The sequence below is a fragment of the Bubalus bubalis genome, chromosome 14 (assembly GCF_019923935.1).
Source record: "Bubalus bubalis isolate 160015118507 breed Murrah chromosome 14, NDDB_SH_1, whole genome shotgun sequence".
NCBI classification, from domain to species: domain Eukaryota; kingdom Metazoa; phylum Chordata; class Mammalia; order Artiodactyla; family Bovidae; genus Bubalus; species Bubalus bubalis.
The window spans coordinates 29,497,075-29,520,499 of record NC_059170.1 but is presented as its reverse complement, the minus strand read 5'-3'; the positions used below and the strand labels follow the sequence as shown (position 1 = coordinate 29,520,499).

The 23,425-nt window shown below is 57.9% G+C and overlaps 1 protein-coding gene across 1 annotated transcript; it reads left to right on the top strand.

Moving 5' to 3' along the window:
* Positions 1-13,734: 13,734 nt before the first annotated feature.
* Positions 13,735-21,593, top strand: EEF1A2 (eukaryotic translation elongation factor 1 alpha 2). Its single transcript, XM_006048551.4, has 8 exons — positions 13,735-13,890; positions 15,212-15,432; positions 16,984-17,163; positions 17,619-17,915; positions 18,287-18,437; positions 19,433-19,689; positions 20,294-20,528; positions 21,185-21,593. Exons 2-8 carry the CDS (start codon positions 15,289-15,291, stop codon positions 21,310-21,312), a joined length of 1,392 nt encoding a protein of 463 aa, XP_006048613.1. The 5' UTR covers positions 13,735-13,890; positions 15,212-15,288; the 3' UTR covers positions 21,313-21,593.
* Positions 21,594-23,425: the final 1,832 nt, after the last annotated feature.

Sequence of the window (23,425 nt, the reverse complement as noted above, 5' to 3'; positions counted from 1 at the left end):
CGCCCTGGAAGAAGTCCAGCCCCGTTGTCTGTCTGACTTGGAGTGCCGGGCACCGCATCCTAGCCTGGTCTGGGCTTGAGGTGGTTAAATAACCGTCGCCCCAGCCTGAAAACAGGCCCTGTCTCTCTCCCACCTCCCATACCCGCTTCCTGGGCTCTGGCCATCATTTGGGACCCAGGTCCCCTGCTAGTCCAGCCTGTTTGCACCTTTCCAGCTTATCGGAGGTGGCAGGCGTGCTGGACGGTGGCCCCTGCACTTCCAGTCTGTTTTTGCTGCTGTCCACAGCCCAGGGCTGAGCCCCAGTCGTGCCCCCGCAGTGCCCGTCTGCTCTGGCCTTGGCTCAGAATGCCCCCCCCCCCTCACCCTGGACAGATAAGAGGGTGTTGGCTAGTGCATGCCCAGCCCTCAACCAGATGTGGGCCCCGACTGGTGCATGCCCTCCCCCAGCTGTCGGCCTGGTGGTACCCAGAACGAGCTGTGTGCCAGGGGCCTTCCAGCCCTTTAGCGACTTCATTGTGGGTGGGAAGCTGGGGAGCCTACCCATGTTCACTGCACAGCGCTAAGGGCTCCAGAACCAATTCTGCGTTCCCAGCTCCAGCCTGCGTCCAGCTGGTTGGCAAGCCTGGGTTGGGGAGGAGAGTGGAAAGTAGGGCAGACAGATGGGGGTGCTTATGTCAGTGGGGGTGAGTAGAGAGCTCTGTTTGGGGATGTCTCCAGTAGCTGTGAGGTCCCGAGTTTGGGCAGCCCCAGCATGTTCCCTGTGGAGTCTGGGCCACACCCTGGCTCTGCAACCAGGAGGAGGACTTTCTTTCCAGTGTGGAAAGTAGCCTTCTCCCCCACCCTCAGCCTCCTCCAGGCCCTAGGGCCCAACTGCCCTTGAAGGGGAAGCCTCCCTGTTCTCCTCCTGGCTCTTTGGTGCTAGCCCTGGCTGGACAGTCTGGTCCTGTGGGCTGGGAAAGAGATAGGTGCCCTGACTGGACCTTGGGCCATTCTGTCCACCTGGCACTCCAGTGGGCTGAGCACCTGCTGTGAGTACATGGCTTGTCTGGGCACAAGGATTGGTGGTGAATCAGGCAGGTGCCCCTTCCAGCAGAGGGGCCAGTTAAGAGAGAGTAGCCACACTAGGTGGTGGGGGGGGAACAGGAGACGGGGTGTCAGGCTTAAGCTGGGGGCTGAGCAAGGAGGAGGTGAGGTGGAGCCCAGAGCTCAGAGCTGCTGGGCAAGAGGAGGGGGCCCTCTGGGCCTGGACAGGGGTCCGTGGCAAGACCTGCAATGGGAGTGGCAGCCAGGCATGCCTACTGCTCACTGAAGGATCATTGATAAGGTCAGTGCAGTTGGTACCAAGAGGGTGGAATGTTCGGGCAAGACCCAGGCTTGTCTCGCTCTCGCTTACCTTCCCAGGCCACCTTTCAGCAGCCCACTGGCCAGCCTGCCCCCATCCACCCCAGTCTCAACCTCACCAATGATTTTAAGAGTGGATAATCTGAAAAAAGCGTATTTTTTTTTTTAAGTGATAGTGTAAAGGCTGCATTTACTAAGCCAGGAAGGTAGAGGTTCTGCCAGTCACTCCCCATAGCTGGCCTCAGGGCCCCTGAGTGGATGGTGGCATGTCCTGGTTAGAGTAGAGAAAGGGGTAGGCCTTTTGGCCTCCATCTGGTCTAACCCCTCCATCTGGTGTGAAGGGGTCTCAGCCACTGGGCCCTGCCCCTTCCCTGGACTCCCGCATCCCTGTAGTCAGCGTCCAAATGTGTGGGCATCTCGTGGGTGCCTGTCGTTCGTGCCTCCAACAGGACCGGGATTCCAGGGACTAAAGCTGGAGAGGCCAGCCTGAGGGGCCCGCCCAGGACCATGGACAGCTCATGTGATCAGGAAGTGGGGCTAGGATTTGGCAAGGTGCCTGCTCTGGATCCTGGGCCTGCTGGTTACTCAGGAGGGAGCACAGCTGGGAAACTGAGGGCTGCTGCCATTTCTGGGGGCCCGGGAGGCACACAGAGTACCCCTGGGGGAGAGGAGCAGCAGTGTGAGGAGTGGAACCCCTGAGGTAGACCCATTCCATGGTGGGGTCTAAGCAGAGAGAGCTTAGGGGCAGGGGGCCACCAGGGCTTCTGCTGGGAGGTGCTCAGATCTGGAGGCTGGTGCTGACCTTGCTGCTGTGGCTTCTACCACCCAGAGCTCATGGGTAACCCACGTGTCCACCGGGGGCGGTGAGTGGGAGACCCTGCCCTCTCCAGGCTCAGTCCCCTGAAGCTGAGACAGTGCTGCCTTAGCACCAGTGCAGGGAGATGCAGAGGCCCTGGGGCCAGAGGGAGCCCTGGTGCACTGGGCTGTGGGTGTATGTGTGTGCTAAGTTGCTACAGTCATGTCTGACTCTTTGCGATCCTATGAACTGTAGTCCACCAGGCTCCTCTGTCCATGGGATTCTTGAGCAAGAACGCTAGAGTGGGTTGCCATTTCCTCCTCCAGGGGATCTTCCCTACTCAGGATTGAACCTGCATCTCTTATGTCTCCAGCATTGGCAGGCAGGTTTTTTACCACTAGTGCCACCTGGGAAGCCCAGCCTTGTGGGGATGGGGAGGTTGAAGTAAAGTCCTGCCTCCTGGTGGGGAGCAGAGGATGAGATGTCCCAGCGAGTCTGCAGGGGTGGATGAGCATGTGGCCCTTTAGTCACTCCAGGCAGTCCTCACAGCCTTCCAGGCCTGCCCCTGGGACCTCAGCAGCGTCTCCTCCTTGGGGATCCCAAACAATGCCAGGCCCCTGGGATGGCCCTGATGCAGCCACATCCCCATCTGTTCCCTGAGGGACCCAGACCCCTGCATCCCTGGGGCTCCCTGGGCCTGGCTCAGGCCTGGAAGCTGGGTAGGAGGGCTAGGGGAGAAGGGAAGATGTGCAGGGGTGGTGGGGTCCTGAAACCCCTCCTCCTGGCCTCAAGAAACCATGGGGCCCCCACCTCCAAGCAGAGCTCAGCTCCCAGGGTGACGGGAAGCTTCAGACCCTCAAGGGAGAGACCGGGAGGAATTCTCAGACTGCCCTCTTTCCAGGTCAGGGCTGAGACCCCCCAGAGGCTGCTGCTCCTCCAGAGCTCAGTGGTCCTCAACTCGGCTCCATTCTCTCCTCCCCCGGACCCTGGCTCCAGCCAGCAGGGCTCTGCTCAGTCTGATCAGGCCATATGACACCCCTCACTGGTCAGAGCCTTTGAACCTCTACCTGGCTGAGGTCAAGGCCAGCAATGCCCTGGAGTCACCTTTGGCAGCCCAGATCTAGGAACATGGGCTGACAGAGCACTCGGCTGTGACTTGCTGTGGCTGGTTCCTGTTTGGGACTCCCTCCTGTAGGAGTGTCTTGGGAGCAGCTGCTGAGACAGAAGGTGGGGTCAAGATGTGTGTTGGTGACCAGCACCCTGGGAGGGAGCTGAGGGATGCAGGACTGGGTGAGGGGTGATGTCAGCTCAGGTGGTTGGCCCAGATGGGCTGCAGTGGGGCCCATCAGGAGTCCTGGAGTGAGGAGAGATCATTAGGGTTGAACTGCATTGAGCCCCAGGAAGCCAACCAGGGAATTGAGCCCTTGGGCATGACAGCTTTGCAGCCCAGGCCAGGCCTAGAGGAGAGGGTAGTGGGAGCCGCTCCCAGCTAGGCACTGAGGCCTTCCCTGAAGGAACTCTGGTGGGGGCTTCCCCCACCTTCCCAGGCCACCTTTCAGCGGCCCACTGGCCAGTCTGTCCCCCTCCACCCCAGTCTTGAAATCTCACCAAATGATTTCAAGAGTGGAATAATTAAAAAAAAGGGTAGTTTTGTTTTTTTAAGCATTAATGTAAAGGCTGCATTTACTAAGCTGGGAAGGTAGGGGTTCTGCCAGTCACTCCCCATAGCTGGCCTCGGGGCCCCTGAGTGGATGGTGGCATGTCCTGGTTAGAGCGGGGAAAGGGGTGGGGATCTCGGCCTCCATCTAGTCTTGCCCCAGCCTGTGGACAGCATGGCCTGATCCCCAGATGGGCTACACCCCTGTCTGGGATTCCCAGAGGTGCTGAGTGGACCTCAAGGTCCTTGTGTTGCTGACACCCCTGGGTGCGGCTCCAGCATTGGGGGAACACAGGCTCTGGGCCTTGAGGCCTGGGCTGGGGCTGCTGTAACTTTAGGGTGGGTGTGACAGAGGCTAGGCTTGGGAGAGGCTGGCCCAGGTCTTCCACCATCCCTTGGGGATGGTGGCCCAAGTGCTCGGGGGCTTGTCCGGTGCTCAGAGTGGGCAGGCTGAGTATGGGGTCAGGACGCAGTGCCTGAGGCTCCAGCCACCTGGGGAAGCGGTGGCATGAAAGCCGTAGGGAGGCCAGAGACAGTCACATGCAGGACATCCTCACTGTAGAGGGAACAGGATGGCTGATGGCCATGGGCTCCCTGGGTTCAGGGCAGGATTTGGGCCTGAGGTTGGGGTCCCGGCTGAGCACAAGGGCCTCGTGGGATTCCTGAGCCCTGTCCCTTCCTGCAGACTGTTAGGGGCAGCACCTTCCTGACAGGTGTTCTGTGAAGACCAGACAGGGCGGCAAGGGGCTGGCTCAAACCCCAGGCTGCTGCTGTCGTGGGCCCCGTGTTGTCACTCTTGCCACAGGTGTTTGGGTGTGAGGTGAGGGCTCTGCCAAAGGCTGAGCAGAGCTGGGGCCCTCAGGGCTTCTCCTCCTGCCCCTGGAGAATGGGCTCCCCAGTAGGACTCCAGCCCAGGCCCTGCCCCTGCCCTTCAGGTCAGAACACCCTCTTCCCTGGGTCCCAGCTATGCCAGGTTTCAGCACTAGCTGGAGCTTCTGTAAGTGACATCACCACTTGCAGAAGAAATAAAACTACTGACTAATATGTAATGAATGCCTACTATGTGGGGGCACTTTGTGTGGCCAGATGATCACTCATCCACTTGTCCTCAGTGTCCTTGTTGGTAAAACAGGAAAGTACCAGGACCTAGCACATAGCAGGTGCTTATTAAAAGTCACTATTTATAGCACTTTTTGCTACTGAAAACAACCTAATTGGTTTTTTTGCTGGTTAAGTAAAATCTGGGAGGGCTGAGCTTGCACCTGTTCTGTCCCAGTAACTAAGAAAGACTTGGCCCTGTTGTAGGCATTTAAGAAATATATCTGATGAAAGGGTGAATTGTGTAAAGACATGACAGATTTCCAGCATGAAGGAGTGAGGAGGTCAAGAAGATTCTCCCTTAAAAAGCAAATACAAACCTAAGAACAAGCATTGCAATGCCGTGGAATTCCATCCAAGGCATTAAACAACCCACAAAGTGTTTATTCATCAAGAATACCGAGCTTTAGGATAAGATCTAAAATTCCTCAGTGAAGAAGCACCAGGAGAATCCCAGTTGGCATGAGAAATGATGCCCAGCAAACAGGTTTACTGGGATGGCAGATGCTGTAGTGACCAACGAAGGCTTTAAAGCAACTGATGTAAAAATGCACCAACACACAACTGTGAGCATTCACATCAAGTGATGGGGAATGAGGTTGACAAACCCAGTTATGATCGAAACCAGACAAGAAATAGAAAAGGAGGTCCTTGGGAGTTCCCTGGTCCATTAAGAATTCACCTGCCAATGCAGGGGACACAGGTTCCATCCCTGGTCTGGAAAGATCCCACATACCTCAGGGCAACTAAGCTTGTGCATCACAACTACTGAGCCCATGCCCCCAGAGCCCCTACTCTGCAATAAGTCACCGCAAAGAGAAGCCCATGCACTGCAGCTACAGAGTAGCCCCCGCTCTCCTCTCTGCAACTAGAGAGAAGCCCAGGGGCAGCAATGAAGATCCAGTGCAGCCCAAAATAAATCATAAATAATTTTTTAAAAAGAAAGAAAGAAAAGAATGTCTCAGTCTTGTAAAGAGCATCACTTACAACCAACCAACTCCTGGCAAGTAGGCCAGTGTGGTCCTTGATGGAGAAAGACAGGGTCTTTTCCCAGCACCAGGCAGGCAGCAAAGATGTCCACTCTCACCACAATTATTCGATGTCTACCAGAAGTCTTAGCGGGTGCAATGAGACAAGAAAAAGAAAGAAAAGGCATCCAGATTGAAAGTGAGAAAGAAAACTGTCCCTCCCCAAGATACCGTGGTGGTCGTCATCAAGGAATATACAAAAAAACCTAATGAGCGAATGAGATTTAGCCAGACACAGTCAACACACAAAAACCAGTTGTACTCCTGATTTACTAATGATTTACAACTAGAAGCAAAAAGTTAAAAACACCATATATAATAGCCACACTCTGCCATGAAACACTGAGGTATAAACCTGACAAAATGAGTATAGGATTTGTATGCCAAAAATTAAATGCTAATGACAGAAACCAGTGAAGGCCTAAATAATGGAGACTCAACACAGTAGAGATGTCTGTTCCCTCCAAACTGATGTACATATTTAATGCAATTCCAGTAAAAATCTCAGCAAGGTCTTTGAAGATGTAGGTCCTAAAACTAACACAGAGGAACTATGATAACTAAAATATGTTTGAAAAATAAGAATATAGAGAAATAGCAATACCCAAATCTTTTTATTGAGGTAAAATTCCCATAAACTAACCACTTTAAAGTGGGCAGATCAGCAGCAACCATTTAATACATTGACGGTTGTGTAACCTTCCCTCCACATTTCATCACCCCAAAAGGAAACCCATTTTATCCATTAAGCAACTCCCTCCCTTTGCCCCTCCCCTAGTCCCTGGTGACCACTGATCCATTTTCTGTCTCTATGATTTTACTTGTTCTGGACATTTCATGTGAGTGGAATCATACAGTCTTTCCTGGCCTTTTACTCATGCCTTCTTTCACTCAGCATACTGTTTTCAAGGTTTATCCACATTGTAGCATGCATCAGCACTTTTCCCCCCACCGCAAATTGTTTTACTGCTGTAAAATACACATAACAATTTACCATCTTAACCATCCCCCCACCCCCCGCCCCTTTGGCTGCAGCACACAGCTTTTGAGATCTTTCTTCCCTGACCAGGGATTGAACCTGTGCCCCCTGCAGTGGAAGCACAGAGTCCTAATCACTGGACCAGGGAAGTCCCCAAGCCCATGTGGAAATAGTGGGTGCGCCTTCATTGGGTCTTCTGCTCAGGATTTCAAAAGGGTACAATCAAGGTGCCTGTGTGTCCTTCAGGGGCTTGGGGGGATGTATTTGAAGGTCACGTGGTGATTGGCAGAATCGTCTGGGGCTGTAGTACTGAGGTTCCTGCTTTCTCAGTGGTGGATAGCAGGAGCCACGCTCAGCTTTGAGAGGCAACCCACGGTTCCTGACACATAAGCTCACTTCTACAAGGCCAGGAGGGGAACCTCCTGCTCTGGTCTGCAAAGACCAAGTCTTAAATACTGCAGACCAATCAAGAGCATGACCGTGCATCGCCTTGGTCATGTGCTGAAAGGTTATTCCAGGGCATGACTCCTTGGAGGACTCCTCAGACTGTGTCCACCAGGAGCTGAGATTGAAACAAAAACACCGGAAGACCAGCCTTGCCGGGTGGCATTGACACTTGGGCCTGGCCAGAGTGAAGAGATTGCTCACTTATTTTTTAGGAGAAAAGATTATACTGAGAGCAGCGCGTACTCTAGGCTCCATCTAAGAAGAGATAAAAGTGAGCTCCATAAAGAGCTTTGGGGGGAACAAAACTGGAAGCTGAATTTTATCAAGTGTAGGGTCTTGGGAGGCACTTTGGGGTTCCCAGATTAACACAAACAAAGCATGAAAACAAGCCCACCAAAATCCAGTAATGGAATGGCTGCTAAAATGAGAACCAACAGTATTCCAAGGAAGGTAACAGAATCCAGAGTCTTTACAGAATGTTCATTATTCAGCCAAAAATCACTCAGTTCAGTTCACTCAGTTGTGTCCGACTCTTTGTGACCCCAAGGACTGCAGCATGCCAGGCTTCCCTGTCCCTCACCTGGAGCTTGCTCAAATTCATGTCCATCAAGTCGGTAATGCCATCCAACCAGCTCATCCTCTGTCATCCCCTTCTCCTCCTGGCTTCAATCTTTCTCAGCATCAGAATCTTTTCCAATGAGTCAGTTCTTCACATCAGGTTGCCAAAGTATTGGAGCGTTAGCTTCAGCATCAGTCCATCCAATGAATATTCAGGACTGATTTCCTTTAGGATTGACTGCTTTGATCTCCTTGCAGTCCAAGGGACTCTATGAGTCTTCAAAAGCATCAATTCTTCAGCGTTCAGCCTTCTTTATGGTCCAACTCTCATATCCATACATGACCACTGGAAAAACCATAGCTTTGACCAGATGGACCTTTGTTGGCAAAGTAATGTCTCTGCTTTTTAATATGTTTTCTAGGTTGATCATAGCTTTTCTTCCAAGGAGCAAGCGTCTGTTCATTTCGCAGCTGCTGTCACCATCTGCAGTGATTTTGGAGCCCAAGAACACAAAGTCTGCCACTGTTTCCACTGCTTCCCCATCTATTTGTCATGAAGTGATGGGACCGGATGCCATGATCTTAGTTTTTTGAATGTTGAATTTTAAGCCAACTTTTTCACTCTCATCTTTCACTTTCATCAAGAGGCTCTTTAGTTCCTCTTCGCTTTCTGCCATAAGGGTTGTATCATCTGCATATCTGAGGTTATTGATGTTTCTTCTCCAGGAAATCTTGATTCCAGCCTGTGCTTCATCCAGCCCAGCATTTTGCATGATGTACTCTGCATATAGATTAAATGAGCAGGGTGACAAACAGCCTTGATGTACCACTTTCCTAATTTGAAACCAGTCTGTTGTTCCATATCTGGTTCTAACTGTTGCTTCTTGACCTGCATACAGATTTCTCAGGAGGTAGGTAAGGTGGTCTGGTAAAAATCACTAGACATGCAAAAAAATAGTAAAATTTCCTCCCTGTCAAGGGAAAACACTAGCTGTCATTTAGTTTTCTCTTGGAGGTAAATTCACCCTTCACTGCCTGCTTTGCAAAAGTGGATCTGCTTACTGAGGAGGAGAAATGCTTACTGTAATTTTGTCCACTGTCACAGAGCAAGTATCAAAGGATGAATTTACCAGCCAGGAGGCAGTACACAAATGATGGGAATAATGTACACACATACACACGGCTCAAAACCCCACCCATGAGGCCTACAGCAGACAGAAATGCTCACACAAGTGGCACGCAGGAGAGGTTCATAGCAGCTTAATTTTTGGCAGCTCAGAACTGGAAACGGAATACTACACAGCAGTGGAAATGGAATGCTACACAGCAGTGAAGAAACAAACACCTCCCAGATGCAGGAGCACAGGTGCAAGTCACACATGTGGTGGCAGGTGAAAGAGGCCAGAAAAAAAAAAAAACAGAAGCTACATGGACCATTCACGCAAAGCTTAAGAGCTGGCAAAGTGATGTCTGGCAGGAGAAGCCCAAGTCGGGGTGCTTTTGAGGGCACAACAGAGTGTTCTATTTCCTGACCTGGTGGTCAAGCACAACTGTGCTTCGTGCAGTTTCTCTAAGTGGTTCAAGGACAGGCTGGAGCCCTGTCTCCTTCAGTGCCCAGTCCTTCCCCTGCCCTCCTGCATCAGTCATTCTAACATCTCCTGAGGCCCCCAGCTCCCTAGGCAGGTTATTCCCAACTGTGCAATTGAGGGGAGCTCTATCCAAAAGCAGAAAACCAGGGCCCCAGGGTTGCTAAGGAGCTTCCTGTTCCCCAGGGAAATTTCTGAACCTGGGAGTGGGAGGCTGGCTTAGGGCTGAGACCTCTCCCTCCCCCACACCAGGGCAGGGGTCCAGGGTAACCCATCCAGGTGTGAAAGGAGTCCATGACACAGCACATGCCCACCTGGGCCCAGAGAACACCGGCCATGAGGGGTCGTCGGGCCTGCAGACCCTCCCCTGGTTCTCCCTGTGTCCCTGGCCCATAGCAGGGCTGCGCCTTCTTAACCCAAGATCTCTGGGTTAAGATCTGGCTGATCTCTCCATCTCTCCGTTGGCCTCCCAACCTGCAGTGAACTGAATGGGGGGACCTGGCCACTCCCTCTTGCTAGCACCAAGCTGGATCGCTGCCGCTTCGCAGTGGCCCAGAGCCGGGGGCCCAGCCCACCGGAACCCCCTCTTCTGTTTCCCCAAAGGACGGGTGCTGCTCTAGTGCAGGCGGGGCCGCCCGGGTTCCTGGGGAGTGAGGGCTTGGGGGGAGGAGTCTGAGGGCCTGGGGGGAGGAGTCTGAAGACTCCATCACCATGGCTACGGCTCCCTGCTGCTGCCGTTGTAAGGGTGGGCGGATAGCTCCCTTGGCCCCAGTGTGGGTGGGGGCGGGGCGGGCTGGCTGCCCTCCCCATCTCTAAGGGATGGTGTCTCCCTCTCTAAGCTGTTCTGGCTGACTCAGGTCAGTCCCATCCTCCCAGACACGCTCGGTTTGGCAGGTGACGTGTTTGGGAGCCTGCATTGCCCAGCAAGTCACCCCGACTCCCCCCCCACCCGCCGCCCCCTTTCTTTCAGTAGGCCCGGAGACCCAGCCCAGGGCTGGCAGGCTGGTGGGGCCTCGGCGGTCTTGGGCTCTTGCTGGCGTACACGTGCCCTGGCCCCGCCCCTTCTCTGATTAGGGGCCGTGACTTTGCTCTTCTGCGGGGAGCTGGTTGCCGAGAATGCCTCCTCACCATGGAGACACTTAATTTGCGGCCTCGAGGGCAGCTCGGTCCCCTGAGTGCCCGGCCTGAAGAGCTGGGGGGCGGGGGGACGTGTCCCCGAGGCCGTCCAGGGTCCCACTGCCCAGCTAGACTGGGAGACAGGTGCGACTGACCCCGCACGTGAGGATGCTCACCGATGCCCAGGGGGCAGAGGGCAGCCAGTGTAGCCCAAGGGCAGGGGGTGAAGTCGTTCTGAGACACCGCGCGGCCCTCCCTCTCCCCGCCCCGCCCAGGCCGCTATTCGCGACCATCACCCGGGTGGCCGTCCCCACCTGTTGCGGCCGCGGCCCCCCAGGAAGGCGCACCGCACAGGTGGAATGCTCTGCATTTGCAGGTTATTATTAACCCGGCGGTGACATCACCCGCAGCCAATGGGAGGCGGGTTTATTTCCAGGGCTGACAGCTTGATAACGGTTAATTTTAGCTGGATCTTCTTTCCCTAGGCTGGTGAAAACCCCGCCTGCCAAAGAGGGGGCTGCGTGTGTCGCCCCAAACAGCTCACTGGGCCTGGGAGATGGGGGGGTTGAAGAGGCAGGGCCTGTACCCCTCCCTCTGCCTGCTCCCCAGAAGCTGCCTTGGGAGGCAGCACCAACCTCCTTAGCTGGAGCCCCTTCCTTGCTCTCCCCCATCCATAACCTTGGCTGCTCCTGGGGGCCACAGTGACCAATAGCTCAGATGTGGGAAAGGGAGGCTACGGGGGCGGAGCCTGACTTGGGAGGAGCAGAGCACAGGTGGGACCTGGATGGGCTTATCCAGAAGCAGCACTGACCTGGCTCAGGTCTTCCAAGCCATCTGCAAGCTCTGCCTCCTTGCTGTGTGACCTCAGGCACTGTGCTTTGCCTCTCTGTGCCCAGTTGATTCTTGATCCATGGACCCTCAGGCTGCCTGGGAGCCCTACCATGCAAGGCTGGGTGGCTGTGGCTGTCTAGTACATCATGTAGTGTTTAGTACTGCTTAGTATTTTGTGGTTATTCAGTACTAGTCAGTGATTAGTAGTTTTTCAGTACTATTCCGTGGTTATTAAGTATGAATCAGTAGTTAGTAGGCATTAAACACTATGCAATAGTTAGCAGCTGTTTGCCAGTGAGTTGTGCCATGCAGTGGTTAGTGCTCCACTCTGCCGCTGGGTGTTATTTAGCATCATACCTCCCTGTGTCTCACTACCGTGTGAGCCCAGATGCTGAATCTCCGCGGACTCCCAGAGCTCTGCAGGTAGTACGGCTGAGGACACAGAGGCCTCTTGGAGAAGCCACTGGAGACCCCTCCCCAGGGTCAGCCAGCAGACCCTTGGGAAGGATGCTGCCTTCCAGCAGCGGTGGCCACTGCTCCTAGCAGGACAGGGTTCCAGCACCGGCTGGCCCCTGGCACGGGCACCCCAGTGCGGTTTGGTGCCTGCCAGCTGACAGCTGTGAGTGAGCCTGAAGCAGAGAGGCACGGACCTGTGTGGGGGTGTCTGATAAACACCCTCTGAGGTTGCAGGCAGCTGGAGGTCCCCTGGAGGAAGTTGGGGGTGGTGTTCACAGGGACCCAGGCCTCCTGCCCTGTCTGTCCCATCCCAGCCTTGGCCAGTCACAGAGTCTCCCAGATGCTGCCTAACCTTCAGCAGGACGGGACACCTTAAGCCTAGAGACCAGCTCAGCTGGGCGGGCTGGGCTGCGCTTTCTCTGCAGGCGTTTATTTTTAATTCCTGGCTCCTGTTTGATGGAATCAGCAGCGCGAGGAAGTGCCGGGTCACTTGCCAACCATTGCCTACCCGAGGACACAGGGACAGCATGACAGAAGGGCCCCTCCCCCCCCCCCCCCCCGAGAAACACTCACTGCGGGTAAGGGAGACCTGCTTGGCCCCCAGCCCATCTCTACTTCCTGGCCTGCCGGGGGGTCCCATCGCTGGGGGCTCCTCGTGGGCACTGCCCCATCATAAGGTGCTGAGCCCTGGGCCTCTGCTCCCACCACACGTTTCTGAGACCCTGCCTGACCTTCTCCCAGACCCAACCCTAACCTGAGTGTCCTCAGGATGTAAGGGAGATGGGAGAGATGGCCGTGGGGAAACGTGATCATGGGTGAGCTGACAAGGTCGAGGGTCCCTAGAAGGGGCCGTGACTGTGGTCTTCACTCACCCCTCCTCCTCCCTGAAACCCATTTTGGTCATTGCCCTGGTCTGTGACCACCCCACTTCCCTGCAGCCTGGCACTCTGACCCCGCCAGGGCAACGGCCCGGGACTCTCTTTGGGCGCCTTGTTTTCGTGTCAGCTCTGCGTCCTTAGGAACCCTGCCCATGTATGCAGACCAGGGCAGCCCTTGAAGGTCTCAGTGGGCTCTGGGGGACAGACTTCAAGTGTACCCTCCTCACAGAGGGGTCCAGGGTGGAGAACAGTTCTTTCTGGGGGCCTTAGAAGCTGGTGGTGAAGCCTTAGGCCACTTGGCCAAGCTGAGGGGACCCTGGAGGCCACAGTTTCAAGGTCATAGGGAACCATGGGGCCCAGTAGGGAGAAGCCTGGCTTTGGGGGCCTGCTGGGGCACACCTCTGTGGCAAGCATGTGGGGGCAGGGGGCCAGATTCTAGAGTCCCACCAGGGGGGCCTAAACCCCTTAGGCCATCCTGGGGAGACACCTCAGAACACAGGTCCAGTGTAAACCAGGGGCAGACGCTACAGCCACCCAGACCCCGCCTCAGCACCCACCCTCGACCTGGTGCGCTCCCACCCTGCCCCCACCTGCCGGGTCCCTGAGGTCTGGGCCCGTCCCTGGGACCTCCTCTTATGATCTGAATGTCTTCCTGTCTTGTGCTTGGCGCACCCATCCTCTCCCTGCGGGCCTGAGCCTGGCGTTTCAGTCTGGCTTTATCTGTCCTCTGCCTCTAGCTCTTTCTCTCCTGGTCCCTCTCTCCATCTCCGCCCTCCCTCTTTTCTGCCTCCCTCTCCCTGTCTCGTCGCGGTTCTCCGCCGCCTCCGCCTGTTTTTCTCTCGCTGCTTGCGCTCCCTCCGGGTGCGTCTCGTCTCCGCCTTTGTAGCTCGCTCCCTCGCCGCATCCTCCTCTCGCGTCCCTGTCGCGCTCGCGCGCGCCCGCGGACCCTGCATCCCTCGCGTCCCCGCCCCCGGCCCCGCCCGCGCCGGTACCGCATTGCCGTACTGCAGGGGCGCGGTGTACTGCGCCTGCTCGGGCGATAGGTGGACCCCCCTCCTGGAGAGATAAAACCGCCGGCGCCGGCGCCACCAGTCCCTCTGGCTGAGACCTCGGCTCTGGGTAAGGACGCTGGGCCTCCGGGTCCCCATCCCCGCCCCCAGCTTTCCGCAGAGGGTCCCTTCCCCAGGGACCAGTCCTGGGGGCATAGACGGGCCCGTCCCGGCTCCTGGCGAGGCTGCGCTCCTCCCTGCGGAGATCTGCCGCCCTCCCAGCGCGCCCGCACCGGCACCGGGGTCAGTCCCCGGGGCGGCCCTGGGTGGGGTGGGGGCACCGTGGTATCGCTTGTTTACGCGGCGGCTGAGGCGGGGACGACTCTCCTAGACAGTGGCGATCGACCTGCAGCCGTGACCTTGGGACTGCCTAGGGCCCTGCCGGGTTGAGGAAGGGTCGTCAGTGCTGGGGGCTGGTGAGGGTGGGTGCTGCGGGTACCCGCCATGTAGCGGGAGAGCGACAGGAGGTCAGACCTGAGGGGTCCTTGCCACCCCGCCCCCACCCGCGCTGGCGATGTCCACTTGGTATCTGCACCCTAGGGTGCACCTTTTTCTCCAGCTTTCCTTCCCCCAGCTGCCTGTCACCTCCTGGGCTACCTAGGTTTCCCCATTGACCTCCAAGATGGAGCAGGGGCTGCGACTCTGTGATTAGAGGGGAGGGGGAGGGGATGGCCCCCTGCCCCCAGCAGGCTGAAGGCATCTGTCTGTCATTTGCTGAGCTTGGCTGCTAGGGCCAGATTCACCCTTTGGACAGAGCAGGGACCCCCACCTCCCTGCCCTACTGTCTGCCCCCTGTCCAGATCTGGGCAGGGCCTGAGCTATTCTGGGCCCCTGATCTGGGCACTGCATCACCCTGCCTGAGGTCTCGGCCAGCCTGTCTCCCCGTGCCAGCCTGCCAGGCAGGGATGAGAGGAAGATGGCGCCATCGCTGCTCGAGGAGGGGAGTGGGAAGCCCTGACCATCTCTCCACTGTGACAGCTCGGCGGGGGGTGGGGGTGGGGTGCTGGGATTGGGTGCAGTGTCCCAGCCCAAGACCGTGGGTGGGGGAGCAAACACCGGGGACAGGGCATTGGAGAGCTGGGCAGGGTGACTCATCAACAGGCTCCTGACTGGTCATGGGGCTCACCAGCTTGGTCTTTCTCGGTCTCTCCAGAGGGGGGATAACCTCTCTCAGGGGTGGGGGTGGTTTGTAGCCACGACACTCAGACATTTCCAGCTGTTGGGCTCTTTGGGCTTGCTCCTGGGCTCTGCTCAGCTAAATGCAGAGACTTGGCGCTAGCCTCAGGATCTTGTTCTGTGGGGCAGTGTGTGCTCCCAACCTGGGCAGGGCAGTGTCTGCTGGGCTACTCCCGGAGGCCCCCCATCACCTGTGCCCCTGCCTCAACCCACAGACTCACTGCTCAGCTTCCCCTCACCCTGAGCCAGAGCACCCCAGGTCGTGCCAGCCCCTCCCCACGCCCCAGGCAGAATGGGCAAGGAGAAGACCCACATCAACATAGTGGTCATCGGCCACGTGGACTCAGGCAAGTCCACCACGACTGGCCACCTCATCTACAAATGCGGGGGCATCGACAAGAGGACCATCGAGAAGTTTGAGAAGGAGGCAGCTGAGGTGAGCCCTGGGGGAGCTCCCTGCTTTGCCTCCACCATGAGGCTGGGGTCCCATGTGGCAGCCCGACTGGCACTTCCCTGACCCTGGGGCACAAAGCTCAGATGGTCTCCTCCAGAGCAAGAGGACGTGTATGTCAGAGCATCCAGATGGGAGAGGCAGGAGGTAGGGGAGCAGGGGCACCTCTCTCTGAGGAAGTGCCTGTGGAGGAGATGGGCCAACCTGCTGGACCTGCCCTGGGCCAGGGGGAGGCGCACTTCTCCCAGTACTGGTCACTGTCTCTGAGCCCCACAGTTGGGTTCCTGTAGCCCCAGGGCTGAGTTTGGGGCTGTGGGTGGCGCTGTCCTCGCTTGTCCCAGGGCAGGGCCAGGACTCAGAGTGGCTATTAATAGCCAATTGATGGGCACTCAGCCCATCAGCTCCATTTTCTCGTGCTGGGCTGGGGCAGGCCACTCATCCAGGGTGGCACCCTTTTTTAGGGGTGTATTTGTCACTTAGTGAGGATGGGAGGGGCCCTGATGGCTGAACCCCCATTTTTGGAGGCTGATCCTCTCAAGTTCTGAGACCCATGTGTGGGAGGTGTCTATGAAGTAGGGGTCTGCTCTCTGTGCCCCCTACCTTCACCCCTGAGCTCTGGGAGAAGCCCCCTGTCCGGGGAAGCTGTGGAGGGTCTCACCTGGATGACTGGTGCCAGGGCTCAGGAGGGGGCAGTTGCTGGCCTGGGCTGAACTCTGTTCTCCGAGGGGGTGGGGGTGCTCTTGGGCCCCAACGCTGTGTCTTTCCTTCCCTGCCGGGCTGGTATTTGGGGGGTGCTGAGGATGTTCACAGGGTGTCTGTCTGGGTAGCCTCCCTGGAGGGCAGAGCTCGGTCCTTGCGCAGCCCTGGCAGGGGGTTTTGCCCAGCTGGACAGTGAACACACAGTCCTGACCGCAGCCCTGGCCCTGAGCGTGGGGGTCTTGCTGTGCACGCGGCGCAGGTGTTGGCAGAGGGTGGCCCGGTTTTGCTTCCCCTGCTCAGGTGAGGCGGGGGTGGGGGGAGGAGCCTCAGAGCCACTAGGGAGCTTTATTTGTAGAAAGAGCTGGAAAGCCAGGCCCTTCCTTGCGACCTCATCTGATTTCTTTCTTTCTTAAAAAAAAAAGAAAAATCACAGAGGGGTTTTTTTGGTTGGACAGTGTGAAACCCAGTGGTGTCGTCGGCTGACACAGAAATCTATCTGGGGGAGGGGAGACCCTGGCTTCAGATAAAGGGGAGCCCTCAGCGGGGGGAGGGCTTGAAACCGCCCGCGGATTCTCTCCCAGGGCGGCTCCCAGGCCCTTGCGCCCCCTACTGGTAGATGCTCAGATGGCGCCCGTTGTGACTGCAGGAGGCTGATCTGGGCAGGCAGGGATGAGGTCTGGGTGTCCCCCGTTCTGGACCCCGCTGGGTCCAGAGTCCCCGGTCTCGGCAGGAGCGAGGGCCCTCTCCGCTGTGACATGCTGCTCCCACGGCCCAGGGGGACCCGTGACCAGGCCGTTGGGTCCGGGTCCGTCCTGAGCCACGCCCCCGCCCCTCCAGATGGGAAAGGGCTCCTTCAAGTATGCCTGGGTACTGGACAAGCTGAAGGCAGAGCGGGAACGCGGCATCACCATCGACATCTCCCTCTGGAAATTTGAGACCACCAAATACTACATCACCATCATCGACGCCCCAGGCCATCGCGACTTCATCAAGAACATGATCACAGGCACATCCCAGGTGGGCGGGGCTTTGGGGGTCTGGGGGATCTGGAGGTGGGGCAAGGACACCATTTAGGAGACCCTGGGGGCCCTGGAATTGGTGAGCGGTGTTTGGATTTCCTCTGCTTCCTCGCCAGGGCATGAGACCCCTCACCTTTGTCACCACTCACCCCTCAAAGAATTGAGTAAGTGCCCCAGCATCTTAGCCAGGCAAGAGTGCCTATAAGGACAGCTGGCCACTGTCAAGGCCGACTTCACAGACAAGTGGACACAGAGGCCAGGATGGGGACACTGAACATAGGCAGAAATGCACCACCTCCCCCCGCCCAGACAATTCAACATTGCCAGGGCATTCGCACAGACACACACTGCCTCTAAGGGTGAGACCCCCAGGTTCCATCCCCAGGTGACTGCCCAGGCCCCTGTCCACTGCCCTGAGGGGCCCGAGCTCACCCTGCCTGACCTTCCGGACAGGCGGACTGCGCCGTGCTGATCGTGGCCGCAGGAGTGGGTGAGTTCGAGGCAGGCATCTCCAAGAATGGGCAGACCCGGGAGCACGCGCTGCTGGCCTACACGCTGGGCGTGAAGCAGCTCATCGTGGGGGTGAACAAGATGGACTCCACGGAGCCCGCCTACAGCGAGAAGCGCTATGATGAAATTGTCAAGGAGGTCAGCGCCTACATCAAGAAGATCGGCTACAACCCGGCCACCGTGCCCTTCGTGCCCATCTCAGGCTGGCACGGCGACAACATGCTGGAGCCCTCACCCAACGTGAGTGCCCGGCAGTGGCAGGGCTGCTTCCCAAGGGCCCTGGGTCAGGACGAGCACAGATGGCCAGTGGGGGGTCAGGGAGCTGTTCCCAGGCTGCCCTCAGCCCTATGACCGTGGTACTAGCCCTCCGTGGGTGTTGTGCTGGTGGGAACCACAGCCTCCTTGGGTACAGGCACTCTGCCCTCAGTTCAGTTTCCCCAGGAGGCTGGCCAAAGCTGCTGCAGCCCCTTCTCTGGCCAGGGACACCCCCAGATTGACACTGTAGGGGCAATGGCCGCTGGGGCCCAGGCTTATCTGCCCACCCCTGGCTGTGGGGTGCATGGGGTGGGGGGAGGTGGGCGCTATGACCGTGCCTTCTTCTTCCTGCCCAGATGCCCTGGTTCAAGGGCTGGAAAGTGGAGAGGAAGGAAGGGAATGCCAGTGGCGTGTCCCTCCTGGAGGCCCTGGACACCATCCTGCCCCCCACACGCCCCACAGACAAGCCCCTGCGTCTGCCACTGCAGGATGTGTACAAGATTGGCGGTGAGTGAGGGCCCAGGGCCACTACCCGCTGCAGCGCCCCTGCCCACCTGGCCAGCTCTGCCCTCAGACCCCCTCCTGAGAACCGGCCCCAGACCAGGAGCATCCAGGGCCCAGTTATTTCTGCCCCTCCCACCATGCTGCACACTTTCTGGGGGACCACCCTTCCACCTATCTCCATCCATCCATCCATCTGTTCATCCATCTATCCCAAGTGTCCAGCCCTATGCCAGCACCAGTGCCACAGGAGAGTCGTTTATCACCCTCCACCTGGAGGTCCCCATCTTGCAGGAGACACCATCCACTCTAGGAATGAGAAGAGCTGGTCACGCAATGATGCAGACCCATAAACAAGTGTGAGGCCCACAGGGGGCCATAGTGGGGGACTCCCAGCCAGGAGGCTATGGCCAGAGATGCTGAGGACCTGGGTTCAGGTGGAGTGTCACACTCACCCATCGCAGAGCACAGCCATCAGCCTCCTTAATGCCACAGGAGCCTCTGCCACAGCCAGGAAACCAGGCTCGAGCCCCCTGCCCCCTGTCTTGGAGGGTATCACACCCCCACTGTTTGGCCACACAGTGTAAGCAGATCCTGACAAGTATGGGGGCACCATGCCCCCTTGGGACTCACCCTTGAGATGGCAGCACCAGTGCCAGGCGGGCCACCCCGGGGGGGGGCTGGTCCACAGCCTGCTTAGTGATGCAGTTTCACAAGGAGGGCCCCATGCTGCCTCCTCTTGGGACACTTGCCCCTCTTAGGTAGAGATGGGGCCTCTCCTGCCTGTGTTCCCTGTGTTCTGGGAACTTGCTTCCTCAGGCCCTTTTTCTCCAGATGGGGCAGGAGAAAGATCTCCACCTCTGTCTGTAGGTTCCAGTGTCTGCCTTGCCCAGGGCCTCCCATCCCCTCCCTCCTACCACATGGCCACTCCCTGCCTGCTAGGGAGGACAGGGTACCCCTGGCCCCAGCCTGCCCTCACTGCTCCCTTCCTCTCGGCCCAGGCATTGGCACCGTGCCCGTGGGCCGAGTGGAGACAGGGATCCTGCGGCCTGGCATGGTGGTGACCTTCGCGCCCGTGAACATCACCACGGAGGTGAAGTCGGTGGAGATGCACCACGAGGCTCTGAGTGAGGCCCTTCCTGGGGACAATGTTGGCTTCAACGTGAAGAACGTGTCAGTCAAGGACATCCGCCGGGGCAATGTGTGTGGGGACAGCAAGTCCGACCCACCCCAGGAAGCCGCCCAGTTCACGTCCCAGGTGGGCAGCCCAGTGGCCAGCGGGGCCCACCCCAGGCAGTACCAGGGCTATCCTCAGCAAGGGGGCTGCTGGGTGCCAGGGAGGACTGAGATCCTCGCTTTGCAGAGCAGGTCCCCAAGGACGGGCGGGGTTGCAGGCAGGAAGAGGGCAGGGTGCTCCTAGCCTCACTGAGGCCCCGCTCTGGTCCTGAAAAGGCTGTTCTCAGTTTACTGCTGGAACAGGCCTGTGGTACTTTGTTCTCTACACGCTTACTGTGCCCTCTTTGGTCACCTCTGTACGTGAGTAGGATTTTTTAATTGGCTTTGCTGAGATATAACTGAAATATGATAATTAAGGTGTACTTTTGTCATGCCCCTGCCTCTGCTCTGGTGCTGCCCTTTCAAACTATGCCCTTGTCATTGTTTATCTCTTGTGGCCTTTCAGATGCTCAAAGAGGACCTTGGGGTTCAGATCTGGGAGCCTGGATTCTCCCTATTCTGACCTTCCTCCATGGACAGCATCTGGGCCCCAGGGACCTGGGGTGGGCAGAGCCTCCTCCAGCTCAGGGCCCTCTCCCGGTGCCCACCTGGGCATGCCTGATGGCCTCATGTACCTCTGCCCACAGGTCATCATTCTGAACCACCCTGGGCAGATCAGCGCTGGCTACTCACCAGTCATTGACTGCCACACAGCCCACATCGCCTGCAAGTTTGCTGAGCTGAAGGAGAAGATTGACCGGCGCTCTGGCAAGAAGTTGGAGGACAACCCCAAGTCCCTGAAGTCCGGTGATGCAGCCATTGTGGAGATGGTCCCGGGGAAGCCTATGTGTGTGGAGAGCTTCTCCCAGTACCCACCTCTCGGTGAGCTGGGTGATGGGGAAGGGGCAGCCATCAGGTGGCAGCCAGTCCGAGCCAAGGGCAGAGGACTACTGTGGGGGTGGGGTAGATGGAGGGTCCTGGACTTTCCTGCTGCAGCTTAGAGTTTAGAGGAGACCCAGCCTTGGTCTTTGTCTCATGGAGCATAGGTGGCCCCACTGGGTGGGCAGGGGATGGTATCCCCCTCTGCAGATGAAGTCCCCTAGGGGACCCAGTCAAGGCCCACAGTGTGGCAGAGTGAGGACTGACCGCCGGCCTCCAGCTTGCCTGCCCCACCAATACCCCAGGGATGACCCACAGATCTATATCAGAGAGCTGCCTAGCAAGGTTGCTGGCCATCGTCAGAAACCTTAAAGGGTGAACTGTATTCTGCACCAGGCTGCTCTAAGGACTGTTTACATGCCATTTAATTCCCACAACGACGCTTTGGCGGAGTCCCATATGTGTTATTCCTGCCATCTAAGGAGAAGGGAGCCTAGCACCTCACTGCCCCCTGCCTCCACCCGGGAAACAGTCAAACAGGCTCAGAGAGCTCCGCGCCAGGGTCCCGCCCCAGGGCCAGGGGCTGGGGGAGGATGCTGCGGGCGCGAGTGCGCCTGCGCTCTGCATCCGGGCCTGCACCTCACGCTTCCTCCCGGCAGGCCGCTTCGCCGTGCGCGACATGCGGCAGACAGTGGCCGTGGGCGTCATCAAGAACGTGGAGAAGAAGAGCGGCGGCGCCGGCAAGGTCACCAAGTCGGCGCAGAAGGCACAGAAGGCGGGCAAGTGAAGCGCGGGCGCCCGCGGCGCGACCCTCCCCGGCGGCGCCGCGCCCCGCCCCCGCCCCCCCCCCCGGCCCCGTCCCCGGCGCGGCCCCGGCGCCCTGCCCCCCCGCCAGGCGCATGTCTGCACCTCCGCTTGTAAGAGGCTCTCCGTCAGCGACTGGATGCTCGCCATCAAGGTCCAGTGGAAGTTCTTTAAGAGGAAAAGCGTCCCCGCCGCCCCGGCTTCCGCGTCCAGCCTTTGTCACGCTCAGTGCCCGTTTTACCAATAAACTGAGCGACCCCAGAACCTTGTGCGTCTGCTGCTGGGGGGTGCGCGACCTGCCCTGCGTGAGGGCGCTCCTTAGGACCCTTCCTGGCCCCCCACCAAGCTGCCGCCGCGTCCAGCTCCCATCACCCCTGCTGGCTACGTGCCCAGGCGTACACCCACGCTAACCAGGTGGGCGGGGGGTCGCTGAATTCGGAGTCCAGCTGGTGAGGGGGCTTTGGCGTTCCCCTAGTGAGGGCATCCAGGACAAAGAATGGGTCACTTCAGATCCGCAGAAGGGGGTTGAATGTTTTGGGGGGTCTCTCTGACAAAGGGATGAGCAGAAGGCTCCTCCTGCACGAGTGATTGTCACACACACCTTGCTCTTCTCCTGGGTTTTCAAGCTCTTCGAAGTCTGCTCTTATACCCCATTCCTGCAAGCCAGTCACTTGTGCCACATCCACCCTGCTCCTCAGTGGGGCTCATAAAACAGCCAGGAATGGTGGCCCCAGAAACCCCAGAGCAAGCCCTGACTGTGGTCAGTGAGGCGGGGAGGGGGGCGGAATGGCAGGATCACTCCCTTCCCAGCCAGCCCTGCCCCAGAAAGCAGCCCCCAGCCCAAGGGGGTGTTGGCACTGCCCACGGAGCTCAGGAGGGGCTGAGCCCATCCCCCACGGTGGGCGCAGTGCACACTTGCATGTCTGCAGTGGAGCTGGGCTGCGGGTTGTCCCTTCCAGGGTGAGCAGCCACCAGCCATGGGGTCCCGCAGTGTAGGAGTCCCCTGGGGCTGCAGCAACAAATGGGCCCCAAGCTGGCAGCTTAAAACCACAGAAGTGGACTCTCTCACAGTCCAGTACCCCTAGGACGAGACCCAGCGTGGGCCGGCCTGCTTGCTCCAGAGGATCTAGGGGAGGGTCCCGCCTCTAGAAACCTCTGGGGGCTGCTGAAGTCCCTTGGCCTATGGCCACATCCCCCCAGCCTCTGTGACCATGGTCACATGGCCTCCTCTTCTCTGAGTCAAACCTCCTTTGCCTCCCACTTACAAGGAAGTGCACTGAAGACCCTCCCCATTACCGGATAATCCATGATCATCTCAGCTCAAGATCCTTAATTTAGTCACCTCTGCAAAATGCTTTCTTCTCACTTGTCATGTCACAGGTTCCAGGACCTAAGGCCTGAGGCTCCTGAACTCTGGGAGCATATCTAGCCCACCACCCCAGGTGGGGATGGGAATTACGCAGCCCAACGAAGGGGCAGTGGGACAGAGCAGTGCATGGAGTCCAGGGGGGTCTACAGAGGGGCTGTGGTGTCTCCACACCAAGTTCCAAAGTGGGGCTGGGTCCCCGGAGGCCGCATGAAGGGAGAGTAGGACCAGATAAAGGATGACCAGATTAGTCAGGCTGCATGGGGACCTGCATTCCTGTGCTGGCGGCCTGTAGACCTCCCAGGAACCATCTGGGCTGACCCCCAGAGGCCTCCAAGGAAGGCAGCCTAAGTAGGCAAATTCAGACACAGTGAGAGAGTTAGTTGCTCAGTCGTGTCCAACTCTGCGACCCCATGGACTGTAGCCCACCAGGCTCCTGTGTCCATGGTATTCTCCAGGCAAGAATACTAGAGTGGGTAGCTGCTTCCTCCTGCAGGGGATCTTCCCGACCCAGGGATCAAACCTGGGTCTCCTGCATTGCAGGCAGATTCTTTACCATCTGAGCCACCAGGGAAACCCACAGACACAGCTCCCCTAGTCAAATATGGATTTCAGAGAAACAGTGGACAATTTTTAACATGAATATGTCCCATACACTATTTACACCAAAAAAGTATTTGTTGCTCACCTGAGATTCAAACTTGATAGTGCATTTTACCTGGCAGCCCTA